General features: G+C 37.7%; 3 protein-coding genes across 8 annotated transcripts in view; all 3 read right to left on the bottom strand.

Annotated features, from left to right (window-relative positions):
- The window catches only part of LOC146167555 (kinesin-like protein KIF1A), a 39,048-nt gene extending 19,026 nt beyond the window's left edge, over nucleotides 1-20,022 (bottom strand). For 3 of the 6 annotated variants that reach the window (XM_083382194.1, XM_083382347.1, XM_083382273.1), the window contains exons 1-21: nucleotides 19,827-20,022; nucleotides 19,088-19,164; nucleotides 18,772-18,954; nucleotides 18,286-18,554; nucleotides 18,048-18,159; nucleotides 17,744-17,887; nucleotides 17,507-17,527; nucleotides 16,361-16,518; nucleotides 16,028-16,218; nucleotides 15,640-15,728; nucleotides 15,413-15,492; nucleotides 14,725-14,880; nucleotides 13,915-14,024; nucleotides 12,533-12,673; nucleotides 10,852-10,978; nucleotides 10,234-10,306; nucleotides 4,339-4,423; nucleotides 3,546-3,742; nucleotides 2,715-2,887; nucleotides 1,604-1,732; nucleotides 497-838 (exon numbers count right to left, since the gene is read on the bottom strand). In XM_083382194.1, coding sequence (XP_083238320.1) covers nucleotides 497-838; nucleotides 1,604-1,732; nucleotides 2,715-2,887; nucleotides 3,546-3,742; nucleotides 4,339-4,423; nucleotides 10,234-10,306; nucleotides 10,852-10,978; nucleotides 12,533-12,673; nucleotides 13,915-14,024; nucleotides 14,725-14,880; nucleotides 15,413-15,492; nucleotides 15,640-15,728; nucleotides 16,028-16,218; nucleotides 16,361-16,518; nucleotides 17,507-17,527; nucleotides 17,744-17,887; nucleotides 18,048-18,159; nucleotides 18,286-18,554; nucleotides 18,772-18,954; nucleotides 19,088-19,164; nucleotides 19,827-19,926 — 2,957 coding nt within the window. In that variant the 5' untranslated portion in view covers nucleotides 19,927-20,022. The remainder of the gene's footprint in view (nucleotides 1-496; nucleotides 839-1,603; nucleotides 1,733-2,714; nucleotides 2,888-3,545; nucleotides 3,743-4,338; nucleotides 4,424-10,233; nucleotides 10,307-10,851; nucleotides 10,979-12,532; nucleotides 12,674-13,914; nucleotides 14,025-14,724; nucleotides 14,881-15,412; nucleotides 15,493-15,639; nucleotides 15,729-16,027; nucleotides 16,219-16,360; nucleotides 16,519-17,506; nucleotides 17,528-17,743; nucleotides 17,888-18,047; nucleotides 18,160-18,285; nucleotides 18,555-18,771; nucleotides 18,955-19,087; nucleotides 19,165-19,826) is intronic. The other 3 variants (XM_083382494.1, XM_083382569.1, XM_083382418.1) reach the window with 3 other exon arrangements.
- On the bottom strand, nucleotides 5,811-9,844 carry LOC146167556 (uncharacterized). The gene is made up of 2 exons (XM_083391315.1): nucleotides 9,827-9,844; nucleotides 5,811-8,939 (listed from the first exon to the last, which is right to left on the bottom strand). The coding sequence occupies exons 1-2, from the start codon at nucleotides 9,842-9,844 to the stop codon at nucleotides 6,720-6,722; spliced, it is 2,238 nt and encodes a 745-aa protein (XP_083247441.1). The 3' UTR covers nucleotides 5,811-6,719.
- A 1,455-nt stretch (nucleotides 20,023-21,477) lies between the features above and the next one.
- LOC146167554 (SPRY domain-containing protein 7-like) lies at nucleotides 21,478-26,435 on the bottom strand. The gene is made up of 5 exons (XM_083389122.1): nucleotides 26,202-26,435; nucleotides 24,961-25,046; nucleotides 24,028-24,219; nucleotides 23,017-23,119; nucleotides 21,478-22,690 (listed from the first exon to the last, which is right to left on the bottom strand). Exons 1-5 carry the CDS (start codon nucleotides 26,317-26,319, stop codon nucleotides 22,593-22,595), a joined length of 597 nt encoding a protein of 198 aa, XP_083245248.1. The 5' UTR covers nucleotides 26,320-26,435; the 3' UTR covers nucleotides 21,478-22,592.
- Nucleotides 26,436-26,514: the final 79 nt, after the last annotated feature.

Below are 26,514 nucleotides of genomic sequence, written 5' to 3'. Positions count from 1 at the left end.
AGCAGGGCTGCGGAGTCGGTTAAAAATAACCCGAGTTGGACTTTTGTCGAGTCCCGAGTCCAGCCCGGACACTACAGCCTGTATTTCACCAATTTACGTAACTAAAATAACGTGGATATTCAGCAATCCACTTATGGGGGGTCGTATAATTCATTCACTCACAATACAAGGTCGGAAAAAAATCCGCCATATAATATTCCACCTTTACAATTTCCATTTGGCGGCATATCAATTTTAAAATTCGGTACTGCGCATGCGCATGTCGGACTCGGGATTCGGGACTCGGGTAGTTTTACAAGGTCTTACTCGAGTCCCGAGTCCCGAGTCTGACTCCGACTCCGCAGCCTGCTTTAAAGCCGCAAAACAAAGTCATGGTAAATCTGGTCGCAATCCAAAGATTCATGCATCAGCAAAACCATGCCAATCACTGCGTATCATTTATAGAATCACAATAAAACAGCAACATCACTACTGGTAGCAGCAGCCAATCACCAACCTGCCGACAATGCTAAACCAGGGCGTGCGATCGTAAAAGGGATCCTGCTGACTCAGCAGCGCGTAAATCGCTGACTCATACTCGAGGTTGGACATGGAGCAGGATTTGTGCACCGTCACCGGGGAAGGGGGTGAACTGGAAGCCGGGAAAGCACCCAGGGTGGGGCTCCTGGTACCCAGAAAGTTGTTCTCTGACGTGGAGTGGGGCATGGTGGAACCTGGGGCCCCAGTTAACCTGGAATCGGGGACGGGACTGTTAAGGGGGGTGTTTCCGCACGGGGGCGTTGCGTCGTTGGGGTCGTGACGTATGCAGGAAAGGTGGAAATTCGGGGGGCTAAAGTGCCTTTGTACCCCAATGAGGCGGGGTGGTTTTCGGGGTGAGCGCGCGAAGCAACGAACAGTCAGGGTTTAGTCATTAAGCCAAACACGTTAAAAAGGAAAAAAATAATTCAGAAGAATTTTTAAATATATTTTGCATTTGCCACATTAATGTTATTTTAATTTACAAAAAAATTGGATTTTAATTTAATTTTTTAAAAACATTTTTTGTTTTCGCAGGCGATAAACGTCAAGCATTGTCATAATGTTAAGCCAAATTTACAAGACCAGATTGGTACAGTCGGAAAACCAAGTCGAGCAACGAGTTAAAACCGTGTTTCAAGTTTGTTTTTTGCGAGTTAGAAAAATATCGCAATTTCAAACGGCAGTTACAGCAGGTGGAGGTAGTGAGTTACATGCATTATAGCAGAATGATTCGTTGCATGCAATTGTTGCAGTTGCGATATAACAGCCAAAAATAAAAATGCGTACCCATCCGTCAAATAAGGTTGGCAAAAAAGTAAAACAACACACACAAGGTAAGTTTTAAATAAATTACAAAATCTTTAAAACTAAAATTTAATTAATTTGCCAACAACGAAACGAGAACATTTTCAAATAAAAATATGGTAGGATAATATTTCTTAAAAACAGCAAACGGTTTATTTAGCTTTGCCGTTTTACTTTAGAAAACGATCATATAATATTCGTTACAAAAGGTGGTGGGTGTAACTATGTTGTGTCGTGCGAAATCTACATATATTTTTTTCGCGAACAGCTGTGACATTACCTGCCGAGCATTTTCACCCAAGCCAGTCTGTCCTTAAGTGGGTCCTGCTGGTGATTGACTGGCGTGCCCGGCTCCCGCGGGCAATCGCACACCTGGTCGTACATCTTTCGCATAAGCTCGAGACGTTGCCTGGGGATGGAATTATTTTCCAGATAAAAAATTCGAGACTTCTTAACGCCAGCAATGAAATTTCTTCTTGGGTGTCATTTCTCAAAAATTGATTTGCAAAATTCGTCATAATTAAGAATAACTAGATTGTGTTCCGGGGCTATTACAAAACGGCACAGCCGTTTTGTTTTTGTTTTTTTGGGTAAGGTAACCAAGTAACCCAGCAAAAAATGTTATTGACCCACTTATATATATATTTTGTAATACCAAATCCCAAATAAATATTTGATCAATGAATAAGTGTTTTAACAACATTTGTAATCCACCGACTATGCTAAAAATATAATCCTTGTAGAGTGAAGCTTCCTGCCAAACCTTGAAATTAAACCTAAAATACTTAACATGCAGGAATAAGTTGTACAATTTTTTACAAATATCAATGTAATTTAAGGCATGGCCAACTTGTGTTTTTTCATAGATTAAGGTCTCTTTTTAACCTATATAACAAAAAGGTTTGCCTTGCTGGCTTAGGTGTAGTCAGTGAAAAAAGGCACTATCTGTCCAAACCAGATAATATATTAAAGTAAATCCTTTTATGAGAATTAAACACGACAAAGTGGCTAAAAGCAAACCTATAACGTCAAACCACAAAGAGTAGACTTCGTTTTAAAGATTAAGTAGTTTTTGTAATAAGTAAGGTAAATTTGAGTTTACGCGTGACGTAGCACTCAGGTGTTTTCCTACAATAGACGTGATAAAATCTACAAACATCTGCTAAACGTGCTCTACAATTAGGGGAAAATGCCAGGGCAATAATAATTAATTAACGTTTAAATTCCAGATAAACGTATTGCGTGTTAAAGTCGGGCTGGCAACAAGGCATACGGTCGATACAGTTACTAGAATTGTTGCGGACGTAAGTAACATAAGGAAACGTCAGAAGCGCATTCAACGAAGATAGAATACCAAGAAGATTTCAGCGCTGGATCACGACATCTTATACCTCAGTTTCTGCAGCGACCAGAAGTGCGTTGCCCCGTTCTTGTGGTCGCACACCTTCACGGCCACAACCGTTTTGTTGTAAGGACCACGCTTGCTCGCTGCCTCGGTGGGCAGCAGATCGGCCGGTAGAGGGGAGTAGAGCGTGTCGGTGAGGAGAATAAACTGGAAGATCACCTGCGATGACGTCACAATTTACTTTAAACAGCGACGGGTAAACCATTTAGTTGGGCAACACAAGTTTAAATGTGTTAGACTGGAAAAACATCCTGTGCTAATAAGTTCGTATAAAACATTTTAAAAAGTCAGTAAAATTGTAAAAAAGACATCGCTATTGTCTGGAATAAACGAACTAGAAATCCCGTTTCCATCTTTTGGGGGTTACGGGACCTTACATTAAAAATGATTGGTCCGCGGCACGCTTTTTAAGAATTTTCGCTTGGTGGTTTTACTGCGATGTTACTATAAAGAAATTGAAACAACACACATGTGAAACGCATTCTTAAATTTAAAACAGAAAATCGATAGCTATTATTTATACGTTGGTTAAAGATTTAGTCCCTATTTATATAAATGCACTATATATAAAACATCATACCAATGGTTATACAGACCTTAAAGAGTTTTTACGCTACCCTTTTCACATGTATTGAGTATGTAATCTAAATAAATGTCCCATGCACATAACGACTAACGTAATGTACGGGATGTTGCAAATTGCCAAGCTGTTCGGTGGCCGAAGCGCCCGTCATAACAGGTACCGTAACGAAATCGATACAAGCCTACTCTCTGCTCTATTGGTTGTCTAACAATTCGGCTTCTGGCCATCTCGCACCTGCTTCTTTAGTTCGACGCTGATGGCGTTGGCCTCCTTGAGAAAGATGGCGTTGCCCCAGAGGTCGTCCCGTAGCGAGGTGAACTGGTAGTTGGCCCACTTGTCCCAGGCCCAGCGCGCCAGCGAGTGCTCCCTCTCACTCCACTGCTCCTTTTCTTTCTCATCCTCCTCTTCGTCAAAATAGGAGCGGCCCGAGTCTGGAACGGATCGATGGCGACGTTAAGGTCGAGCGTGTCGAAGCCCGACAGACGACAACTGGTTTTTCGATTACTATATAGCTGGTTGGCGCTTTGGTCGGCAGAGCAGCCGTGTGGAGACGACGTTTATTGCTTATTGCTTTATTGTAAAACGCTAATGTATTATCGGGGAGCCGCACTTAACGGCGGTTTACGGACGCCGTGTTGGGATGTAGGTTTGTCGTTAACGCGCGATTTACAGGATGTTGCGTCACTATTTTTCAAAATAGCTTGGTCGCGCTAAGTAAAAAACGTAAACAACTACAGTCCTTATCCCATCGTTTATGAACCTTTGACATTAACACTTTATCCCTACAAAGTGAACGTATGCGCAAAAGTTGACAGAAACACCATAATCAAAATGTATTATTTTGCAAATAAAACGAACAAGGATGATATAGGGTGAGGGACAAACGCTTATGGCCTTAATGTTAACCAGAAGTTTCAAGCCACCAAACGTATTTTAAGGGTAAAAAACAACTAAATACTATCAGCAGCCCCTCACAGGCACAACGGTCGAAGCAAAATAAACGAACTAACGTAAATTTGCATCCCACCTGCCAACTGGTTGTGTGTGTCGCTGGGGGCGAGAGCTTGTGTTTCCATTTGTTGCTGTAGCACCTCCAGCCTGTGCTCGTATTCCTGTCAGAAGCAAACTTACGCCTTAAAACGCAGGTCCGTTGTTTCGATTTTGGACGGATTAAAACGTCAAAAAAACAGTCGCATTTTTGTTAATAACGCACGGCGCTGCGGTCAATGTAAAAAAAAACCTCAAAACTAAAACATACAACGACGTGTTACTCCCTTAATGCCGGACAAGTCTTGAGAATTCGTTGGCAAAATTCGAAATTGTTTAGAACAACTTTTCATTTATATAATCACTTAGTATATCGCCTTGATTTTTGCATTTCGAAGCCGTTACTCGGCAGAAGTCAGATTGTTAAAAAAACTATTGAGCGGATTGGTCTTTGTTTTGGCTTGTAATTCGAACAAAAAGTGTTACGTAGTGAAAAATTATGCCAAAAATCAAAAACGAATTCCAAAATATCCATAGTCGCATTATTTAAAGAAACTGTTGGCCAAAACGTAGAGTTTTTGCAACGCACGGCAATTTGCTTTGTTAGGCGAAACAATACCCGAAGTATAAGTGCATACAAGTTGCTATCCCAAATGTTGGCACTGTAGGACTAGAAGCTGCTTAACAAATCTAAACAAAGATGAACAATGTATAGATCAATAATTAAAATTGCACCAGAAAGAACCCATTTACGAATATTTCTAACACGATAGAATCCATTCTTATTGAGGTGTTTAGTCATTAAGCTGCCGAGCTGAGCACATGACTCATATAAGCAAGTAAATGTGTACGGTATTACTGGGATCGGAATGACGACTTTATAGTGCTTTTGTTGAAGTTCTAAACTAGACATAAATAATTTAGTTCGGTACAGAGAGATTTAGGAGTTTTGGGTTATCCTTGCGTGTTTATTATTCATTGCGGATTCTACTGCTTCAAAATCAAAGAAACGCCGAAAACTTGTACACTTGATTTAAAAAAGCTATTTTTAATAACAAAAAGTGTATGACTTGAATGGATTTGTCAATTTATTATTTGTCGACTTGTGAACAACTGTTTGTACTACACGTTGTTCTTTAAATTCCTTATACAGTGATAAGAGGCAATATAGGCAATCAAAATTTGTATTTACACAATGAAATTAAGCAGGAAAAAGGCTGCTATTCGACTAGTTTCATTTTTTTACGGACGTCAATATTGAATTTCCTAAAAATAATCAAATAATTTAAAACCATTAACTGTTACCTTACAGCGTCCGTTTCATGGCTTTCTATGGTATGTCATGTTCCAACACTTTTTCTACGACTATGTTTGAGATTGAGACGATTTTGGAGCAAATTTTGGCAGGTGAATATTTCAAAACAGCAGCCAAGAACATATGTGGGAATCCAATATCATCTCAAATACCGCTCAACCAACCTCGTTTATAACATTTTACTAAATATTTTTGCGCAATTTTCACCTCTAAATAAATTTTTGCCTGAGCCTTGACTCAAAGAGTTATGGCAGATAAGCGCACACTTGCTTATGGTGCATTGTTGTTGTAAAACTTATATTCGACGTGCAGGCGAGGCAAAATGGCGCGTATAAAACACAGAAATACACTTAAACGCTGAGGGGATGACTTTCCTACATGAGGCTTTTAATAATTTATTCAGTTCTTACGAAAGCTGTTGTACGGTAAGGCCGGGGAAATTTCCAGGTAAAATCCGAAGATAAAAACGAACTTAACTGGCACGAATAGCGCACGACAAAATGACGATTAAACTCAAAACTGGATCAAGGTCGGTAAATTAACCTAAGCGTTTTCGTATTTTCCTAATGTTTGACGTTGTAAATCTATTATTCGGAAAAATTAGTAGATATTATTTCAGTTCAATTTATTTAGATTTTATCTCAAGGGGCTCAGAATTGCTTTCTTAGCAATCATTTACTTACAATATTGAGCTTTCTACTATCGCAAAAATACGAAAATCATACGTTATAAGTTGGAACGAAACAAATTGTCTAAATGCAAGAACTTATGGAAAGCGTGAAATCGCATTTGGCAACTGTAATTACTTCGTCGTCAAATTTTTAAAACACAGCTTGAAGAACTGGGCACTACTTCCCACAGTGGAGAACCATTATCTACATATATGCTCTGTACATTTAGAAATTATACGTAAAATGATGCTGATAAACGTTCAAATAACGCTAGTAGCTTTAATTATAAAAAAACACTGCTAAAGCAACCATTAAGAAAACGGCCTGAAACATTCCGCCGTGATAATTAACTAAATTATTTAAAGTGACACAATTTTTTAAGAATCCAGCAAAAGAAAAAAATAGTTCTACAGAAAATGGATCATTTTTCTGATCTCATCTGTTGCCTTGCTGGAGCGCTTGGCGCCTGAACGGAGGCTGGTAAACTCCTTTGTAGGCCGGAAATCTCTTCTTGCTATTTTCGTCGACCTCAAGAGCGTCGGGCTGCTGGTTGGACGCTTGCCGGTATTCGCTTGCTTGGTTCAGGTCAGGCGCGCCATTGCACGTCGACAAGTAAGGCGGCGAGTTAGACGCGCGGGTTAAAGCACTTGGCGGGCCGTTTAGCGGGTTGTGGTAAATCTGAGAAGGAATTGGGTCAAGGTGCGGCGGCGGCAGGCACTGCTCGTCGCTTGGAAGATCGCCGATGAAGAAGCGAACGTTGTTCGGGTCTTGGACGATGTTGCGGCCCGAAAGCATTTGTTGCTGGTGATGAAAAGGTGCCAAGTAAGTCTGAGGCTGGCTCACAACGACCGGGGGCATGGCGTACTGCATCTGAGCGGCCGGGTCGTAATACGAATAGGCCCTTGTTTTCGTTAGGAATTGCTGGTTGTGATCTGCCTGTTGTTGCTGCTGTTGTTGTTGTTGCTGTTGAAAATTGTTTAAAGCCGCGTCCGGAAGCCAGTTTTGCACTAATGGAGCTGCTGGTTCGTTCCACTTTCTGCAGTAAGGCTGGTTTAGAACTGCGTTGGCCTCTTGTGGTGGCTGCTGTTGCTGAGAGTTTCTAAAATTGCCTTGGTTCGAAAACTGGATAAGCTGCGTATGATTCTGCTCGTAGAGCCGCTGGAAGTTGCCCCAGGTCTTGTGCCGCTGCTGGCAGTAGTTGCGCTTGTTGTAAGGCCTACGGGCTACGACTGGGTTTTGCGCTTGAGCAAGCTTCTCCTGGGATCCGTTGGCGTTCTTCGCGGCACTTACGACCGGCGAAAGTTTAGGCGATTCCTTGCGAACGTTTTGCTCTTCGCTGCGCGGCTCGAAAGCACTCTCCGACACCGCTGCGCAGGTTTTCCTCCGCGGACCTTCAAAGTACTTCTTTGGCGTTCTCCTGCCTTGCGTCTGCTGCTTGTTTTGGTTCAATCCCTTAAAGGCGAACCTTGGCGTCGGGTAGCGGTTTCCCGTATTCTTACCGCCGCCAGTCTCGCGCAGTTGCTTTCTCTTTTCCTTGTTTACCTCCTGCGACCTCAGGTTCTCCTGGTGCCGCTTCTGCTGTGCTTCCCAGCGAAGGCGCCCGCGGCGGAAGGCAACGTCGTTCTCCATCAGCCAAGATATCTGCTCATCCTTGGTCTTTATCCAGTCAGGCAGCACCACGCCCGGCGATGGCTTGCTGAAGTCGTCCGACTGTATATACTTGGGCGAGCAGTAGCTCTCCGCTTTGTCGTCCTTTGATGAGCTGGAGCTTTTCGTCCCACTTTTAACACTCTTCGCACTACCGCTGTTTGCGTTTCGAGGCATAGACCTTTCTACAGCGCTCTTATTCGACTCGACGTCCTTGACAAAGGACTGCAGCAGAAGGGACTTTCCGTAGTCTGCGTTTCCCGAAAGCGCTTTCTCCATCTCGTCCATTTTCGTCTTCATCATTCGCATTTCCTCGCGTTTCGTCTCGTTGTCCTGCTTGACGTTCTGCAGCATGTCGACCAGCTGGTTCATATCGTCCTTCAGTTGCTTAACCTCGTCGGATCGCAACCCAGACGCAACTTCAGTTTCGCTATCGCCCGTCGTTGGTCTGTCTTCATTCGCGACAACCACGTTCACTAGATTCCTCACAACCTCTTTGACCGTCTCTCTGCGCGCAAAAGACTTTAGCAGGTCTTCGTCGAGCGCCAGTTCTTCCTCGTTGCGGCTGCGCACATCGCTCCTGGCGCAGTTTCGGTCGCCGCAAAAGCCCACCGTGTCTGTGACGTCGCGAGCCACAGACCGCCAGGTCTCCGAAGGGTTTGGATCGCGCTTGCCGTACTGCTGGCACAAGTCCTGCAGCCGGAGCAAGCACATCGCCTCGATCTCGTTCTGTACCATTGAGAAGCCGGTGAGCGCCACTTGGTAGCACACCTCCTTGACAGCTTGCACCTTGATGTCGGCCATGGTCAGCCATCCGGGCCTCCGGGTACCGCGTGGTTGCCATGACGCCCCGTCCGTAGGTTCCCCGCTTTCGCTGGGCCTCCTGCTTGGAAGTCCGAACCGGTTGACGATCGAGCGCAGTTTCTCGGGAGTTACGTCCTTGCGAAGTCTGGTGATGAGTCGCCAGCTCTCCTCGCAAGGCAGCTGGTCGTTGTTTTCGTTTCGCTCCTGTCGGATCGCAGTGTCGTTTGTTTTTTTTTCGAGTGGGATGTGTTAGATGGTGGCACCAAGTCCACGGGTTGTTTAGTCGTTGTTTGTTGGTTTGATTTTCAGCCACAGCCAAGATGAAGAGAAGGGAAAAAGGGAAGCGGATAAAGGAGAACATAGAAAAGAAAAAGAGAAAATAGGTGTTAGATAGAAAGAAGTAAAGTATCCGTGCCTTATCGTCACCGCGCGATCGCGAAATCAATGACACCGCTCACCGAAGGAAAGTTCGTTCATAAAGCCAAATGGTAAACGCCATGCATATAGTTGTCTTCAAGGGTTAATAACATTCCTGACAAACTTCCACCCTGTTGTGGCTGAAGCATGCGGCGAAGTTGTCACAATGTCACATTTCGAAGTAAAAACAGTGCAGCTCAAAGTAAGATTGCGCAAAAAACAACTGAACACATTATTCATGTTAGCAGAACAAAACAGTACTTTGACCGCAGAGCAAATAGATCCCTCAATTTTGGTTTTAAAAACGAGTAATTTCATCAGACTAAAAACTTAATTACACCTATAGAATGAAAATAAGAGAACCCTGAAACAAGCGGGCGCAAATTCTTGTTTGTTAATCACTGATAGATTGATTTAATTAATTATCGTGGCCATGTTTTAAGCAGGGTGGCATTTTTCTGTTCTCAAGTTATCCGTTATAAAAGAGTAGCACATGCAATCAAAATCATTCAAGTGTAATGTCAATCTATCATAAAAATAATCGAATACTAGCTTTATCAACCATGTATTAAAAGCATGCTTCGAAAATTGTGGTATGTCTCGATCATAATAAATATATGATAGGTATCAATTTGTGAACACTAAACGTAAGCTTTATGTTCACAAAACATTACATTTGTAAGGTGGGACATTTTTTATGGTAAAAAGATATCGCCTGGAATGTATTCTGCATCTTCATTAATTTGATTTAGGTTACCTACGATTCCTTAGATATGTTTATATACAGCTTATTAAAATTAGTGTACAGTGCTTAAAACATTACGCAATAGTTTTACTGGCAAATTAAGTTAAAAACATGACTTTACAACGGCTAAAGCGTATTTCGTTTAAATGTTATTGTTTATATGTTTCGTCAATTACAGGAAAATTAAACATAGTCCCGTGTGAAACAAAACACTTTGTTAATTTGCAGTTAGTCGTGATTCAAAACGTCATTGTTGAGCAGCCCATGCAGAAACACAGCTAAGACTTATATTAAAAAAACTTTAACCGACAATAAGACAAAAAAGCGGAATCGTACCAGTCGCTGTTGTTCGAGGAGAAAGTCCGCTTCCTCTTTTTCTCTCTTGTACTGCTGCTCCATCTCCTGGAGCCTGCATCAATTATTCATGCCATTAATTTGTGGCCCAAAACAGCCTTGGGACAGCTGCGCGCCCAAGCTGGAAACAGCGCCTTGCTGGGCACAAACAAACGGCAGGATGGAAAATTTGCCAGGGATTTTGAACTTGGTGAGATGTTTTTTTTGAAGCTTAGGAAAACTTTGTTGGGAAAAACAGGAGCTTGTACTTTTATTTAGACAGTACAAGTTCAAATTAATCGCCATTGCACTAAACGCCCAATATTTTAAAACAGTCCTAACTGAGTAACTTCCACTGAAGCACGTTAACTTGCTTCGCGCAAGTTTTTTTTTTCAGAACAAAAATTTGCTTGGCGCAAGTTTTTTTTTCAGAACATTTCGTGTAAACCTTTGAATCTTTTTGAGGAAAGGTTAAGTCCGCAGGACAATCACACCGTCAAACAGACTTTAGTAACATTATATTTGAACCCCCATAACACTTTTAACTCATCAAAAACGTATAAGCGTTTATCGTTTCGTCGTTGAAACTCCGTGGTTTAACCGAGAAAGTGCATCCCTTACTTTCTCTCCATCTCCTGTTTCATGTCGATGCCCTGCTTGTCGAGAAGTTCGCGTTGCGCAAAAGACCAGTCGACCGGCTCCGTTGGCGATTCGATGCAGAAGTCCAAGTTGCCGCGTTGCAATCGGGCTTAAAGTACAATATTGGTCGGTTTAAGTGACGCCTCTTAAAAAAAGGGCGTCTACTTTTTATCCAGTGCTTTTGTGGCGTAAACTAGTCAGGATTTAACAAAAACGCTAAAGCTTTGGTGTTTTAGTGGCGTGAACGGGTCAGGATTTAAAAAAACAATAAAGCTATAAATAAATTCCTTAGAAGCGCCCTTGTAAACTAAACAAATTGTTTTGTCATATATAATAAGCAGGGTGGATATCAAGGTGGAAAGTAGTTTACGAGACCCCACAAAACGACTATAAAATAAGCAAATCACCAACTATATTTACCTCAAAAAACTTCCATAAAACAAAAATAAGGTTTAGGAGTTAGACACATAGGGCCGAGCCTTGTAGAATATGTGGTATTGAAAACTTAAATATAATGGTTAAATTTTTTTCTCGCATAATGACATATAAATGTGCTATGTTAATCAAGCTTTGTCGATTTTGGGTAGACAGGAAAACGTGGAATTGCGAGGCGAGAAACTGGCCTATACTTGAAACCGTTTTGTGGGGTAATCAATAAAAATTGATCACTTATATCCAGTAAGCTATTTTAATGCCGAATGAAGATGGCGAATGAAAATGGCGAATGAAAACGTTTTGTGATAATATATTCGAAGGAATTTTGCCAAGCAGTTGTTGTAAATTAATGCTTTGTAGTAATCTATCAGTCAGTTTGTAACAAATACGTAAATCGGAAAACACAGAAACTACAGGTAACTGTTAACATTTGTTTTGCTTTTAAATGAAATACTTTGAGGATTAATTTACTTAACTTTGAGACAGGGATTACTGTGAAAGCAAAATAAATCACGGTCGCAGAAAGTTTAGTAACATTAACTGCTCAACCTCTATGGACAACATAAAAATAAATGGCGTACTATACAATAAACGTAAATACGTAATTTTATTTTAACCTTAATACGTATCTTCAGTATAAAATCAAATTTAAACTACAACAAAAGAAGAATATTTTCCAGATCTGTTCTTCTTAACCTTTTATTGTTTTAAGCCCTTAACAGAACCTAATGGATTTCCATAACAACCAAGGGTTATGACTTACCATGAATAAACAACACCATAATCACCAAACATTTGCATTCAAATAAACCTTCAAAATTTAAACAAACCTAAAACTGATACTATTACTTTCCCTACGCATATCCTGGTCCAAAATGCGCAAGAAAAAATTGTCAATTTATCCCTTGGGTTACCTACCCACAAGTTAAGAAGATGCTCGATTAGGCAGAGTAATGAGCATATTGGCAATTATTCGCAAGGCAATTGGTTTACTGGCGAGATATAGTTGATTCATTTATTTTAAATCTATCGGTTAGTTAAATGGAAGTGTTATTTTCGGTTGTCGTAACTTTATAAAGTTGTTGACTGTTCACATACCAACCTAATAACCTCACCGAGCTCGAGCAATTTACGTTTAGCCGCGCCAGAATTGGCGGCGAAGCTAATACCCTGTATGTAAAGTAATCGCCTTTAGCCAGACAGATTCCGGCACGAAATCTTTGTTTACCTTGGTCGGGGTTCATGAACCTGAAGACGTGGTTCTTGCCCATGATAATGCGACTTCCCGATCGCAGTTCGGTGGGCCCGTTCACCTCACGACCATTGACGAAGGTACGGGCTCCCTCGAAAGGTATAATGCACACCGAATCTGACAAAGCAAATGGTATATGTAAACCTTATCGTACACGCAGCCGCGCATATACGAACATTGGGACAACGAACAGACTAGGGGCTTGACTTTAAAAGTTGTTTAGTTCAAACTTAACATAAAACCGACTCAATCGGGTACTTATGCCAACTGGTCCAGTTTTATCCCCTTTATCTACAAACGGAATTAAGCTTACGCTCTTTTAACCAGGGCGTATAACATCCCCAGCTCATATAAAACCATGCACGCTGAGTTTGCCACAATAAAGTACATGTTGTTTGGCAAGGCATTTGTAGACCGTGTGATTGCCCACTTTCTTGATTAACATAAAATAAGTAGATAAACTTACATTTACGTTGAGTAGTTAAAGTAGGTATTGTGACAAGTGATGAGTGATGACCTAGTTACTAGATGAAGTTACTACTGAGGTAAGTATATAAACTTGGCAGTGTGAAAACAATAGAATAACCTGCTATTAAGATAAGTAGACAAACTGGGTAATAAGATACATACATGAATTTGGTAGTAAGACAATCATAGACAATATGGTAATAACATTAGTAGGTAAACTTTGTTTGTCGCGTTAGTTTTTTGTAAATTAATTTAAAATAATCTAGTTTATATGGACACTTTTGATAGAAAGGCACCAATTCTCAATCCGCTAGCTGCTTTTTAACACAGCTCCGCGGTAGTTCGCGACATGAGGACAGTAAAATTTTGGTCACCAAAAATCTAAAGCACAAATTACTCCGCAGGGAATAAGCCTTTGTATTCTAGCAAAGTCATTCGTGCGAGCATACATTTTGACCTACTATTGGGGGACGTATACACCAATTAATGGTAAGCTACAGAATAAAGCTATACCATGACAAAAATGTTATACTTTTAGGGGGATATCTTAAGAGCAATGTTAAAATCCCTAAACTTATGAAAGCTTTTAGTCGAATATAACCCGTCGTAAAACATTTCACGGTGGCTAACAAGCGTTGGAAACAGGGCGACTGTTTGATACATAAGCACGTTAAGCCGGCTGATTTCATTTCGCGTCTAATACCACCGGAGGGGATTGAAATGCCAATCAATATCGGAATTTCCATCAGGCCAGTGATGTGATCAATATATGTTGCCAACAAGGGCTGTGAGGACGCCAGGCGGCGACCGGTGCTTTACTATTGGTCACGGGTTCGGACGGGGCGAGCGATTAGCATTGCATGTATCAATTAGCGCCGAAGGCGACCCACTTTCTTCGATTTGATGAGATTTCTTGCATTGCAGGATGCAGTGTTCGTCCATGATGTGCTGCCCGCTGAGCACGATGTCCTGCGGCACTTTGGCAGAGGAAAGGCCGACCCTGGTTAAAGCGAGGTAGTAATTAGTTACACATTCGACGGTAAACTTTGCAACTAAACTTCTTGGGCAATGTCTTTTCTCGTTTGTCTAGGCATGTAAGTTTTCACTAAAAGTACTACTGCTTAACAAGGTGAATCGTATTTAACCGAAAGCGAAAATGTAAATTCTGGAAAGACTTAATTATGCCACAACAACACCACACTATAGCTTAAGAACCTCTCAAACAATACGTTTGGGCTGTTTTACTTGGTAGAAATTATCGCCCTTATCTTAAAAAGTGTCGAGTAAAATGATTTGCTGAAATATTTTTCTTGTTAATTTTCCAATCAATCAAAAAATTAAATTAATTGTACCCTTCTGTGGATTTGTTGCACTTAATTTAATCTGACCATGCCATCAATTGTATAACACGTAAGAAAGCGCAAACCCACATCAAAAGACATAATTGAAAACCACCGAAGGAATAATAAACAAAAAACAGAGACTCGTGAAATATTGTTTAAACTTCCTAAAAAGTTTTTTTAATAGCCTTGTCTATAGAAATTAAAAAAAAGTTTTAAGAAAATGGAGTAACGGTCATCAGTACAAGGCCTACCCTCCTGTATGAGGTTAAATTTATCCTGTACGTATTTCTGTTTTTACCAATTCTTAATAGCTTTGACACAAAAAAATAGGTGGTTGAATCGCAAGGAGTCGCTTACCGGGTTAGACCGTCTTTAATGTAGTAGAGAAGGCACTCTGACATCAGAGGGTCCTCGTTTAGGTTAACGATGTGCGGTGTTCGCTTGGGTGAGAACACTCCTAACGTTTCGCCATCTTCCCGCAAGGAGACGCCGAGCTCCATCAGCGCGTTTTCTCTGCGGACGAAACAAACTTAGGTTGGATCGAACTATAGTCATAAGGATGAAACAAACACAGTTCGGAATAAGACTGAAATAAGACTTAACACCTAAAAGTCGTAATAACGTCTAGATCAGAATAAGACCCAAAACCTGTCAGAAAAATACCTAAATGGCCAGAATAAGGCCTATACGACATTTTACTTAACCCCAAGCCTTACTCCTAACTTCTTCACTAAATCACCCTAATAAGTTCAACTCTAACCGGCAGCATATGGCCGATTTTGCTCACAAAGCCAATGCTGATACTATTTAATTCGACGAGGTTAACCCTAAACAAGATCGTGAGAGTGCTTGTCTTTATGTTTAGGGCATATGCTAATTCCCACAAAGAAAGTAAGGAAACTTTTTAATTTTCCGAAATATTTTTTCCAAGCATTTCACAGCCATATTATATCGTTCACACTGTGTTTCACTTTAGAAATGCAGAAAAGTTATCTAGGGAAACAACAAAATTTCAATTTAGTTCGATTTATATCTGTGGGCACACCTCTGCTGGCGAATGCATTCCGTTTTTCGCAACTTCTCTTCCCAAGTCTCGTTTAGTTCAGCAATGATTTTTTCAGACTCCTACAAAACAAATAAAGTTATCAACGAACGTACAATCGTGCAAATTCTTAGGCACCAAAAAAGGTGGTCAGTTTACATATTCTTTAAATTTAACCCAATGGTAAACAAGATACCAATAATAACACAAAATCGAATGGAATATCATACTTTGATTCTTTCCAGCGCGTTCTTCTCCTGCGCTTTAAATACTTCAATTGGAGAGTCAGGTCCAGAAGTGACTTTGCCGACATTTATTCCTTAAAGGAAAAATAAAACAACTTTTTTAAGTTATGGCGACATTTTTGTATTGTGTTGAAGGCAACTTGCAACAAGTCATTTTTAACGTTGGTCTGTTGACCGATTGGGAGTAAAAATTTTTAATTTAAAACCAAATATATCGAAATTTAAGAAGTAAGATGAACTTCATATAACACGTAAAAGAGTGCTACACAACACAAAAACTAAGCCAGTCGGCAGACAAGCATTATGTAATCAGGAAAAGCCATTGAGAATTAGCAGACAGACAATGGCAGTGCAAGCAGCTGTTGTTGCCTACCCTTGTCCAGTGTGTGCTGAAGTTTGTTCCTATTCTGTAGACTGTGATGATTTATGAGACTGGCCAAACCCTCTGCGCGCAGAACTTGTCTCAATCTTTCTACTTCCTCTTTTAGTTCTCTGATTAGTTTTGCATTGGGGTCTTCATTCACCACAGCGTTGCACTTGATTTGCTTGGCACGGTCGGCATATCTGTTAAAGAAAATGTGATTTAGCCCTTTATTTTAAAATTAAAAAATATCCAACACACCCAAATTTCCTTTAGAGGTTTATTTGTATTTCCTTAAAATAACATTAAACAGCCTTATTAATTCTACTCTAGATTTCAACAAACCTTAGTGTACTCAAAGTTTCATCAAAATTGATATCAGCTGGGCTTATTGCAGCAATCATTGCTGTTTTTGAATTGCCGCCCAAATTTTCTTTGAGTAGCCATGTCAAAACGGAGTCTCTGTATGGGATGTATTCTCCTTTTTTCTTTTTAGATTTGGTCTGAAAATTTCACACAAAAATGAAACGATATTTTAAAATAAAGGTATATTTTGAAATAAAGTCCCCCAAATAGGTTATGTATGTAAATTTGATGGTTACTAAGGATGTGTTACTTGACCAATATAAGAACAACAACAACAACCACCATAAGCAAACGGATATGCTTCTGTAAACCATTAGACTAAAAGTGAGTTGATTAGGCAGGCTTCATAAACCCTGTGGTTGGCTTTCCCTATGCACTCTGCAATGCCCCATGGGACACGAGGATCAATATTAAAGGTTTGTTGCAACTGTTGCATGTCTGGGGTTGGACAAAGATCAGTAATCTTAGCCAAGAGCCAGACACCACAAGCCAGAGAAAGATGACTCACTAAATAAGACTGGAAAATAATCTAAAAAAGTTAATTATAACTTAATAATGATACATAATTATGTTTTGTTGTAGAAGTTAATTGGTAGATTAAGTTTATTCATTCACTAGGCTAAATTGTCAAACAATTAGTTGCCAAACAACATATATCATTTTTAAATAATGTTCAATATTTTTGACAAAACCTGTTTTATACATTTTAATCCAATAAAAGTAAAGATAGAAAACTACAGTTAAATCCATTGTGTGTACATAACAAATATTTTGGCATACATTTTACAGCGAATTTTGGTTTGAATATATAAAAAATATTATTATATATTTATTTTTTTATTTTTTTATTTTTTGAAAAAATGGTTAAATTTCAAGCCTGAACAATTGTAACATTATTTGAAAAAAAAATTTATAAAATTCTCCTACGAAATATTTTTTACATAGTCATGTTCAAATTGGACGAAATTGATGTTTCATCTTAACATATTTAGGAATGCTTACATAAATAAACAAGGTAACCCTTATTTCCAACAGATTCACAGCTTTACACCGTTTGACAACTATAATTACAAAAACCACCACATCAACAACAACAACAACAACAACAACATTTAAGTTACTCACAACTGTGGTCTGAGGGGTTTCCTTTATGATGCATTAAAAATAAAATATATCATTTTTAAGTTAATAATATTAACCTAGAAAAATTATTAATTTTGAAAACACATTTAAAAATTGGCTTTTAGACGATATAAATTAAGCTATATAATTAAAAAAAAATCCAACAAGAAATCCAGTGGCAAGCTAAATTCTTAAATAAAAAATATTTATAAATGTGTCACATTAAATACTGTTTCTTACTTGTTCTGCCAGTGCAGATATAACTTTTCCAAGGGTTGTTAGAGATTTGTTAATATTTGCCCCTTCCTTTAATCGCTTTCCCTTGGCTCCTGTAGATTCAGCTCGTTCACTTCCAGCAAGATCAACAAGACTTATCTTGCTTACCTGCGTTGAGTGCAACAAAAATAATTCCACATATAAAATATCAATGGATTACACAATAAGTGGTGGAAATTTGCATACTAAGGCTAGTTGGCATTTTATAAAAAGGATGTTTTCCCACAGACTTTAAATATTATATGTGTATATGAAAGTGAGCACAGACCTTTTCTGTTTCAAGATTAGTTGCTTCATCACAACGTTTTTGTGTAAAAACTATGTTAAACACACCATGAGAACGACTGCTGGTAGCATTCATGTTTGTCGCTGCTACAGTTCTGGAATAAACAATTCATCACTAGTCAGTTTTTAGAATAAACAATTATATCACTAGAGAATAGAGATACTTTGATCTTGTAGACATAGAATAATGGCCTTAGTCTAGAGTTTGGCCAAGTTTTTACCTAGCTTTGTTGCCTTCATCCATCAGATTGTTGATGTCTGAAAAAGACTGAACCGCAAGCTTTGAAAGATCTTCAACGTACGGTCCAAGAAGCGGGTGTTCACGCACTCGTAGATTTTTATTGTTTTTAGGGTTTAGCAAATCTCGAACTTGTTCACAGTATATTTCCATGTAGCTTACTTCCACCGAATAGGTAATGTTGCCTTCTCCATCATTTAAATTGTTGTTTTCCGTTGATTCGGCAATTCTTGTGAATAATTCCTCACACATCTATGTTAAAAATATTTAAATTAAGTTACCAATTTCTTTTAAATGTATAGAAGAAAATCAATTAATATATACATTATCTAAATATGGACAATATTAGTCACACTTTTTGTTAAACACTAAAATGAAAGAGTTACATGTTAACTAGATAATTTTGTTCAGTAAAAAGATTTAGATATTCAAGTAAAAAATTATGCTTTTCACAAAAGGTTCAATTTACCTGTGGAATAATCCCACATTGGTCTTTTGTGTCGTGTTTGCCCATCATGGTGTATGATTTTCCTGCGCCTGTCTGACCATACGCAAATATGCACACGTTGTAGCCATCAAATGCATGCTGAAGCATTTCAACGCCCAAGTCATTGTACACCTGCGTCTGACTTGCAAAATCTTCATCTGTTGGCTTCAAATAAAAAATGCTTCTTAGTACAAAAATAACAAGCCTTAATAGTATATTTCACTTAATGATTTGTTATAAATTTATACTATTACAAACTGATTTTTTAACTTACTCACAAAAATTGTATAAAACTTACTGATGTGTGTGACCAATAGGAATAATCAAAGTTGAAACTTTTAGGATTTTCTCTTGGCTGTTTTGGATTGGAAATGACTAAAAATTAAAAATATAAAGTCAAAACAAAGTCAATACAGTATTTTTAACTTGGTATGTTGATGATATTAGATCAAAGCAGATACCCGATATCTAGTGGTAGTATCTGTACTCGTTCGAAACTAGGGTGGTATCGGTGTCAATTGACTATCAATTAATATAGGAAAATGCGGTTAATTGCAGCGCTTTCTATATTTAATAGGTAAATTTATCTAAAAGTAGTAGATTAACAACTGTAGGTATATTAACATATTTGTGCTTAGCCCATTGTAGCCTAAAAACCTACAAAAAAGGCCTTGGAATATTGCAATTTCATTTTTCTCATTTGAGCATCTAGTGTTCTTGGTTATAGCTTATGGAATTTCTATTTTTCTTGTTTGAGAATAGTAATCATGTTATGGTATCGGAATGGATCACAATACTTTTTGTTGGAAATATCAGGTATCGGAATCGGAATAAAATGACCAGTATTGGACCCGTAATATAAACCAATCAAAGAATACATAATTTTTATTTGGTGTAATTAAAATATAATTATGTGAGATTTACTGCAATTTAAGGATCTCTTCTATGGTTGGCCTAATATCCCCCTGTATATTGATCCCCTCATATAAATTTATCAATTTTTCCACCTACATCAAACATATTACGATAAATCTTACTTGTCGTTTTTCCCTCCATCTGAATAATGCAATTTGATTTCTTTTCTTTTTCTCTGCTGTTGAAGGGCCGGACCCTCACAGCTACTTTCACAGAAGACATTTTAAATGTTGTTTGGAATATTCCGTTCTTTTTTTAATCCATTTTACTTTTTGTTTACAAGTGTACAAATGAACAAATAAATATATATTTACAGCACTGCCCTGTGACAGAAAAAAACAGTATATATGAAATTAAAATTTTCTACAAATATAAACACTGACACCGTTCAAATATTACATAATGTCGTCTAGAACTTTCAAAAAACTATAAGAACCAGTAAATTACTAAAGGCTGACCTAGTGAAATCAAAATCTACAGTGCCTTAAGAAAGTTCCTTTATACATGCAATTACTCATGCATTTGATTAAATTCGCCTTTTCGGTTTCGCAAAATGAATTTTGCGAAGAACAATGGCCAACTTTTTTAATTCACGCGCTCTTTAACGCAAATGACCATCATCACATATCAAATACTCATACCAGACGCGTATTGTTTTGTTTTGCCACGCAAATATTTATCTATCCTGAAGGAACAGCCGGTATACGGGCGCTGTAGCAAGCCTCCACATCCATTGACGTGTTCACTACTGGGTGCCGAAACAGCAACGCGCTTTGAATCAGCGATTGTATTTGCAAAGCACGGCGCTTGCTTGAGCCGCGCGGCCTAAATCACGCTGCTCCTTCTCGCTATTACGTCAGAGACTCGTCATCGATCGGGACCAGTTGGCTTCGCCAATTTCCTTTTCGACGCAAGCTTCTGTTGTCGTAGCTCGGTGAAGTTCAACCGACAACTCTTGCAATCTCCGGGGAATGTAACATAAAATTCAAAACAGGTAGGTCTATACTCAGTGCTCACTGTCAGCGTCAGTACTTATAAAACGTCCAACGACATTTTCAGTATCCTTTTCCAGCAACTGGTAATCAAGCAGTTGAGAAAGGAAATTGAGAAATCAATCTAAAATATACAATAGCATCCAAAAACAACAATTGTTGTGTCTTTGAAAACTAATGATGTCAACGCAGAAATGAACGATGATTTTTTCTAAGTTAGCACGAGCTGTAACGCATTACGACAACAATCCGCTATTCTTTCTAAACTGGTGAACTTCGCTTTCGTCGTTAGCTCGTGACTAGACTAAAGACGCTCGGCCTACTAGGGCGTCTTGGGCAAGCGTTTGAAAGACGGGGAGGCTCTTAAAATATTCATGTGCCTGTTCCGACAGACCTTTATCGATTAGGTATGAGGCAAGTATCTTTGTTCGTTTTTTAGGCGCCACACGTAAGTCGTAAGCCTACATTTAGTCGGCCTTAAAAGAAATACCATAAATGTTAGGCCGAGGAAAAAAAACACAAAATGTTTTCCAGTCCATGTCAGATTAGTAAACTTGTCCCACATAGTTTATATATCTGACGCATTGCCGACTGTTTCATGACACTTTCAGTTAATAAATAGATTTTATCTTTTCATCGTGACATGTATAATGTAATATTTTAACAATCGTACAATACTTAGTTTACCAGAAGCTCCGTCTCAACTTCTAAGGCTAAATTTAGTTTGTATTTAAATTTTTTAGAATTAAATAAAGCACAACGATAAAACGTTCAGGAATAATTTAAGTTTCGAAGTTTTAATACGGAATTAAACATTTATTGAGCAGCAAATATCAATAAAAAATGTACGATACATAGAGCTATATAATAAAAAAATGAAGAATCCACCTAACAGTATATGCTACTTGAAACACATTACAAACGCCACTTTACCGCCATCTAGTTGCGTATAGAGAAAGAATTAATCGAACACCCCGAACGTCAAATACATCGCACGAGCAGTTACATCAATACACGAAAATTTATGCCCCAAGAAATATCAACATGCGACCAACAGTAACGTTTTTTAATAGACTAAAAAAAATAAGTTTAAATCGTATGTTATTGTCAAAATCGAACAGAAAAATAAAACTATCTCCATGATTACTTGAGCTCAAAAAACAATAAAATACTCTTTTAGAATTATATTCCTTGATAAAAACCTTCATATGAATGATGGCACAAATCAGTGCTAGCATTAAACCAATTATTGCTTAAACCACAACAAAATTTTGTCTAGATTGATATTTAGAAACTGAAAACGGGCAAGCAAAAACAAGAAAAAGCTTAATATTACAAATAAAATAATGTGTAATTATTCAGACAATACATTTTTTTACGCTTTTTGCACGTAAAAATAGTTTCGAAAATAAAAGTTTGTTCACTGTTAATTTAAGAAACCTAAATGATAACAAAAAAAAAACAATGTATTATTGCATATTAATTTTGCGCATTAGGCAATCGCAATAATACAAGAAAACCTTTGGCAAATATTTAACTGTACGGATCACAAAACGTAACTATAAATTTACTAAGGTGTGACGATAAAATATGCAAGTAAACATGATATAAAAAACATAATCTGCTAAAACTTAATAGACTGATACATAATATATAAAGTAAAACTTATTTCTATATTCAGGCAGAGAAGCTGTTGTGATATAAAAGTTTACTGCAAGCAATGTAAAGGTCACAGTTGACATATATAATTGTAATATTGTCAGAAATATTTATATTTTAAAATACTGCAAAGTGCTACACATAATTTTTACTGTCCATCCTCTAAGATCGAGCCATCGGTCATTCCTAGGATCACTTGCATCCTTTAGCTGCCAGTTTGGGTGACGTGTGACACTTTTAAAATATTTGCTGTTCTACCATTATTTGGCTGTATCCAGATGGTGGATCAAAGGAAAAGTCAGAAAACTGGACGTCCAAAATTGCACTTTCATCAACTTTACAAAGAATATAGTTAGGTAGTTAGTAAAACTAATTAGTTATTCAATAACTTGGTCAAGTTTGGCCTGCAATATTAAGGCAATGAAAACAAAGGCAGCAGCAGCAGTTTATTTAATCAAAATTCTAAAAAAATGGTAAATAATTTAAAACAAACAATAAACACAGATGTGCTTAGGAAAGTATAAAACTTGTTCATTTATTGTCTAATTTTATAATTTATTAATGTAGGTTAACAAGATTTAAACTTTTGATGATGCTTATAGCAACATAAAAAAAGCTACTGGTAACATAAGTTTACTACAAAGTTGGTTATAAAACTGACCATAAAGAACAGGAAACACTGTCCCTCGAATTCCTGAAACGGGGCAACTGATTGACTTGCCATTGACAAAAAAGTTTAACTCCACATGATCATAAGACACACCCTAAAAATAGGAAAAAATAGTGAAATAGATATCATAACTCTCACTGGGATTGCGGAAAACTATCTCTTTATATTTTATTAATGTAAGAAAGAAACAAGAAAAAATATAGTTCAAGAGAATATAGGTTCCAGAGAAATAAAAGTTTAGTTCATAAGCATAACCTTTTGAGGTCTCCCACCAATTATGATGGAAGTAGGGCCATTCTGTGTCAATTCACACAGTCAATATAATGAACACCTGCAAAATTGGAGCGTAATTTGTCAAGAAATGCGAGAGTTATGACGCATTTAGTTTGGGGGGGTCTGCCAAGGGGGCGCAATTTATCTATTTTGGACCATGTTTGACGGCCTATTACTGCTAAACTAAATAAGGTAACAAACCATTTTTTTACAGGTGATAGTACTTCTACCAAATATTAAAAAATCAACATAGTTTACATTGTCCCTCTAAAAGGTCAAAGGTCATAGACATCCAAAGTTCCTTTCCTAGCACACGGCTAAATTTTTTCCTAATTTTGAAACCTCGCCAAGACCCCATTTTTGATTAGATTTCGCTAAAAATAGGTTGAAATGTTGTTTATAGGATTCTCTCATAGGATAGTGAAAAGGTGTGTAAAATTTAAGGAAAATTGGAGAGGTTGAATTTCTTGACTTTGTGTGAATTGACACGGAATGGCCCAGTAGTTAACATTAAAAAAGAAATACTAAGCAATTTTGAAACTAACATAAACTTGTTAACTCTACAGCAATTACAAAAAAAAATGAAATAGAAGACTAGCTTAAAACATTTGCTACATAGTTTTTTACACTAAGCAAACTACATATTGTTATACTTACGTGTGTAATAAAGTAGAAAAAGCAATACAAAAAATAACATTAAAAGACCTAAAAAAATGCAGAGTTACTTACAATGACATCTCCTTCTTCCACTTTTACTTTTGAAGCATGATAAACTTGCTTGTTGTGCACAATGTTCCCATCATGTTTTAACACCCAGCTGTATGCATCTTCCCCAAGTGGAACACGGTCCAGTTCTGTTTGTCCAAGTGCAAGTCCAATTCCCCAGATTCCAGAACTCTGCAGCTTCACCTCAAAGTATGCCTAAAGTAAAATACATGCTGGTAATACCTTTTTAAAAAGGCCTAAAAATTAATACCACAAAATATTTAATTAACACCTGAGAGCCTTTAAATGTGTTGAGGGAATAAAAAGTCTTTGATCGGCTATTTATAAATATATAATTAAAAACAAGGAATTTTAGGCCTTTTTAACCTAGCTTCTCTGTTTTAATGGGCATTGTTTCAGTTTTAATGCATGCATTAACGGCAGTGTTTTCAGTTTTTTTTAGGGCAGTGAGCATTATATTATGTAAAACATGCTATTAGCCACAAAATTTTGTTTACAAAACCATTGGTAAAAGTTTAACCGTAAAACAATTGCTATTTAAGCTTGTATATCAGGTGTCAACACCCAGAGCGCACCTTAATACATTTTAAATATTTTTAGCAAAATGGGTCTGCATGCTCACACTGTTGTGATGGTGATTATGTATACTGGTACAACTTTTTGATGGACAAATAACACTAAATAGCACAAAATCGCGAATTTAAACTATGAACACACAATTTACAAAATCCTTTTTTTAACCTTTATTTTTCATGTTTCAGTTTGCAATGCATTTTATCGTCTTTTCGCATAGGGGAGTTTGGTCTGTTATTAAGTAAAATGTTTAACACTGACATAAACATAGTTATTGATTTTATTGTGTGGGTTGATATTTTCAAACATGTCATATTTTTTTACAAGTTAAACATAAGCACAAAATTGATCAAACCAATGAACCTTATCCTGCATTATACAGGCATTTGCGAGACCAGCTCCTGTTCCACAAATTCTTCTTCCTCCTTTTACAACCACAGCATCAGTGCCTTGTTTGACATAAATAACATACAAAATGTTCACCAAATGCACTTATTATTTGAACAACATAAAATGAATGACTAGATCTCAATACAGACCTGAAAGGTGTATTTGTCCATTATATATATTTACCAACCAAATTTTAACACCTAACAATTAAGGTCTATAGCCCCAAAGGTGTCAAAAGGGCAAAGTTGATGAAAATTATCCAGAATGTTTATTTTTTTGTAATTCTTTGCTACAAATATTAGAAACAATCATTATTGTTTTTTTTATAAAAACTATGGTTTGACAAATTTAGGTTTACCAATGAGTAATGTAAACAAAATTGAGTCCTGTTATACACTATATAAATAATTATATACTAAATATATATAACCGGCTATTTAGCGAGATCTATATTCCACAATTTGTCACTGCAAAAGATATCTGAAATCTTATCCAAAAAAATTCTGAGATAAATACCTCAGAAATTATATTTTTCATTGTAACACAGCGATAGTTTATGCGAAATGATGACACTAGCGTGATTTTGGGCAACATTCCATGCCAAAGATCTTTAACAGGAAGGAACTGGGCCCTAAGGGTGTTTACCCAGCTAACAAAGCATTTTAAATTGATATGGAAAGAAAGGCGCTCTTTCACTATTGTACGTGAAAAGTTATGCAAAAAAAAATAATAATAATACCGCATACCACAACGCATATTGTTTGGGTTAGGGTGCGGGTTAGTGTTTGGGTGAGGGTGGGTCAAGTAATATTATGTTTATTATTAATAATAACTTGACCCACCCTCTACCAAACGCTAACCCGCACCCTAACCCAAACAATATGTGTTGTGGTATGCGGTATTTGAAGAAAAATTTTTTTTTGGTGAGGGTGGGTCAAGTAATATTATGTTTATTATTAATAATAACTTGACCCACCCTCTACCAAACGCTAACCCGCACCCTAACCCAAACAATATGTGTTGTGGTATGCGGTATTTGAAGAAAATTTTTTTTTTATTAATTTTTACGTACAATAGTAAAAGAGCGCCGAAAGAAATTATGAAAATTTGCAAAACTTGGTACTGGTTTAGAATCCTATCACATTTTCATTCAGGGGTTTCAATTGCTAACACTGCTTGGGTAAGGGTGAGAGTTTCAAGAAAAAACTACTTACCCATCCTGTTGGTATCAAGGCAAATCCTTGGTTGTTCCACAACACTTCTATGATCCTCGATTCCTTGTCCTCCAGACCAACCGAAACAACGGTTAAAGCATTTTACATAAAAGGACATGCCGAACGCAAGATTTACTTTATCTGTTTAAAGTCCTAATCGTTTCTTATGGCAAACTAGAACATAAATGTTACCATCGCTCAAGCAACACACGAGCTTACAGTAGGATGGGATGAAGTTTTACGGTATTATAGCACCATGAAATCGTGTCAATTTAACTTTTTTCACCCTTCAGTGCACATTGGGGTAAACATG

This window comes from Ascidiella aspersa, chromosome 1 (assembly GCF_963924565.1).
Source record: "Ascidiella aspersa chromosome 1, kaAscAspe10.2, whole genome shotgun sequence".
NCBI classification, from domain to species: Eukaryota; Metazoa; Chordata; class Ascidiacea; order Phlebobranchia; family Ascidiidae; genus Ascidiella; species Ascidiella aspersa.
This window is presented reverse-complemented; position numbering and strand designations above follow the sequence as displayed.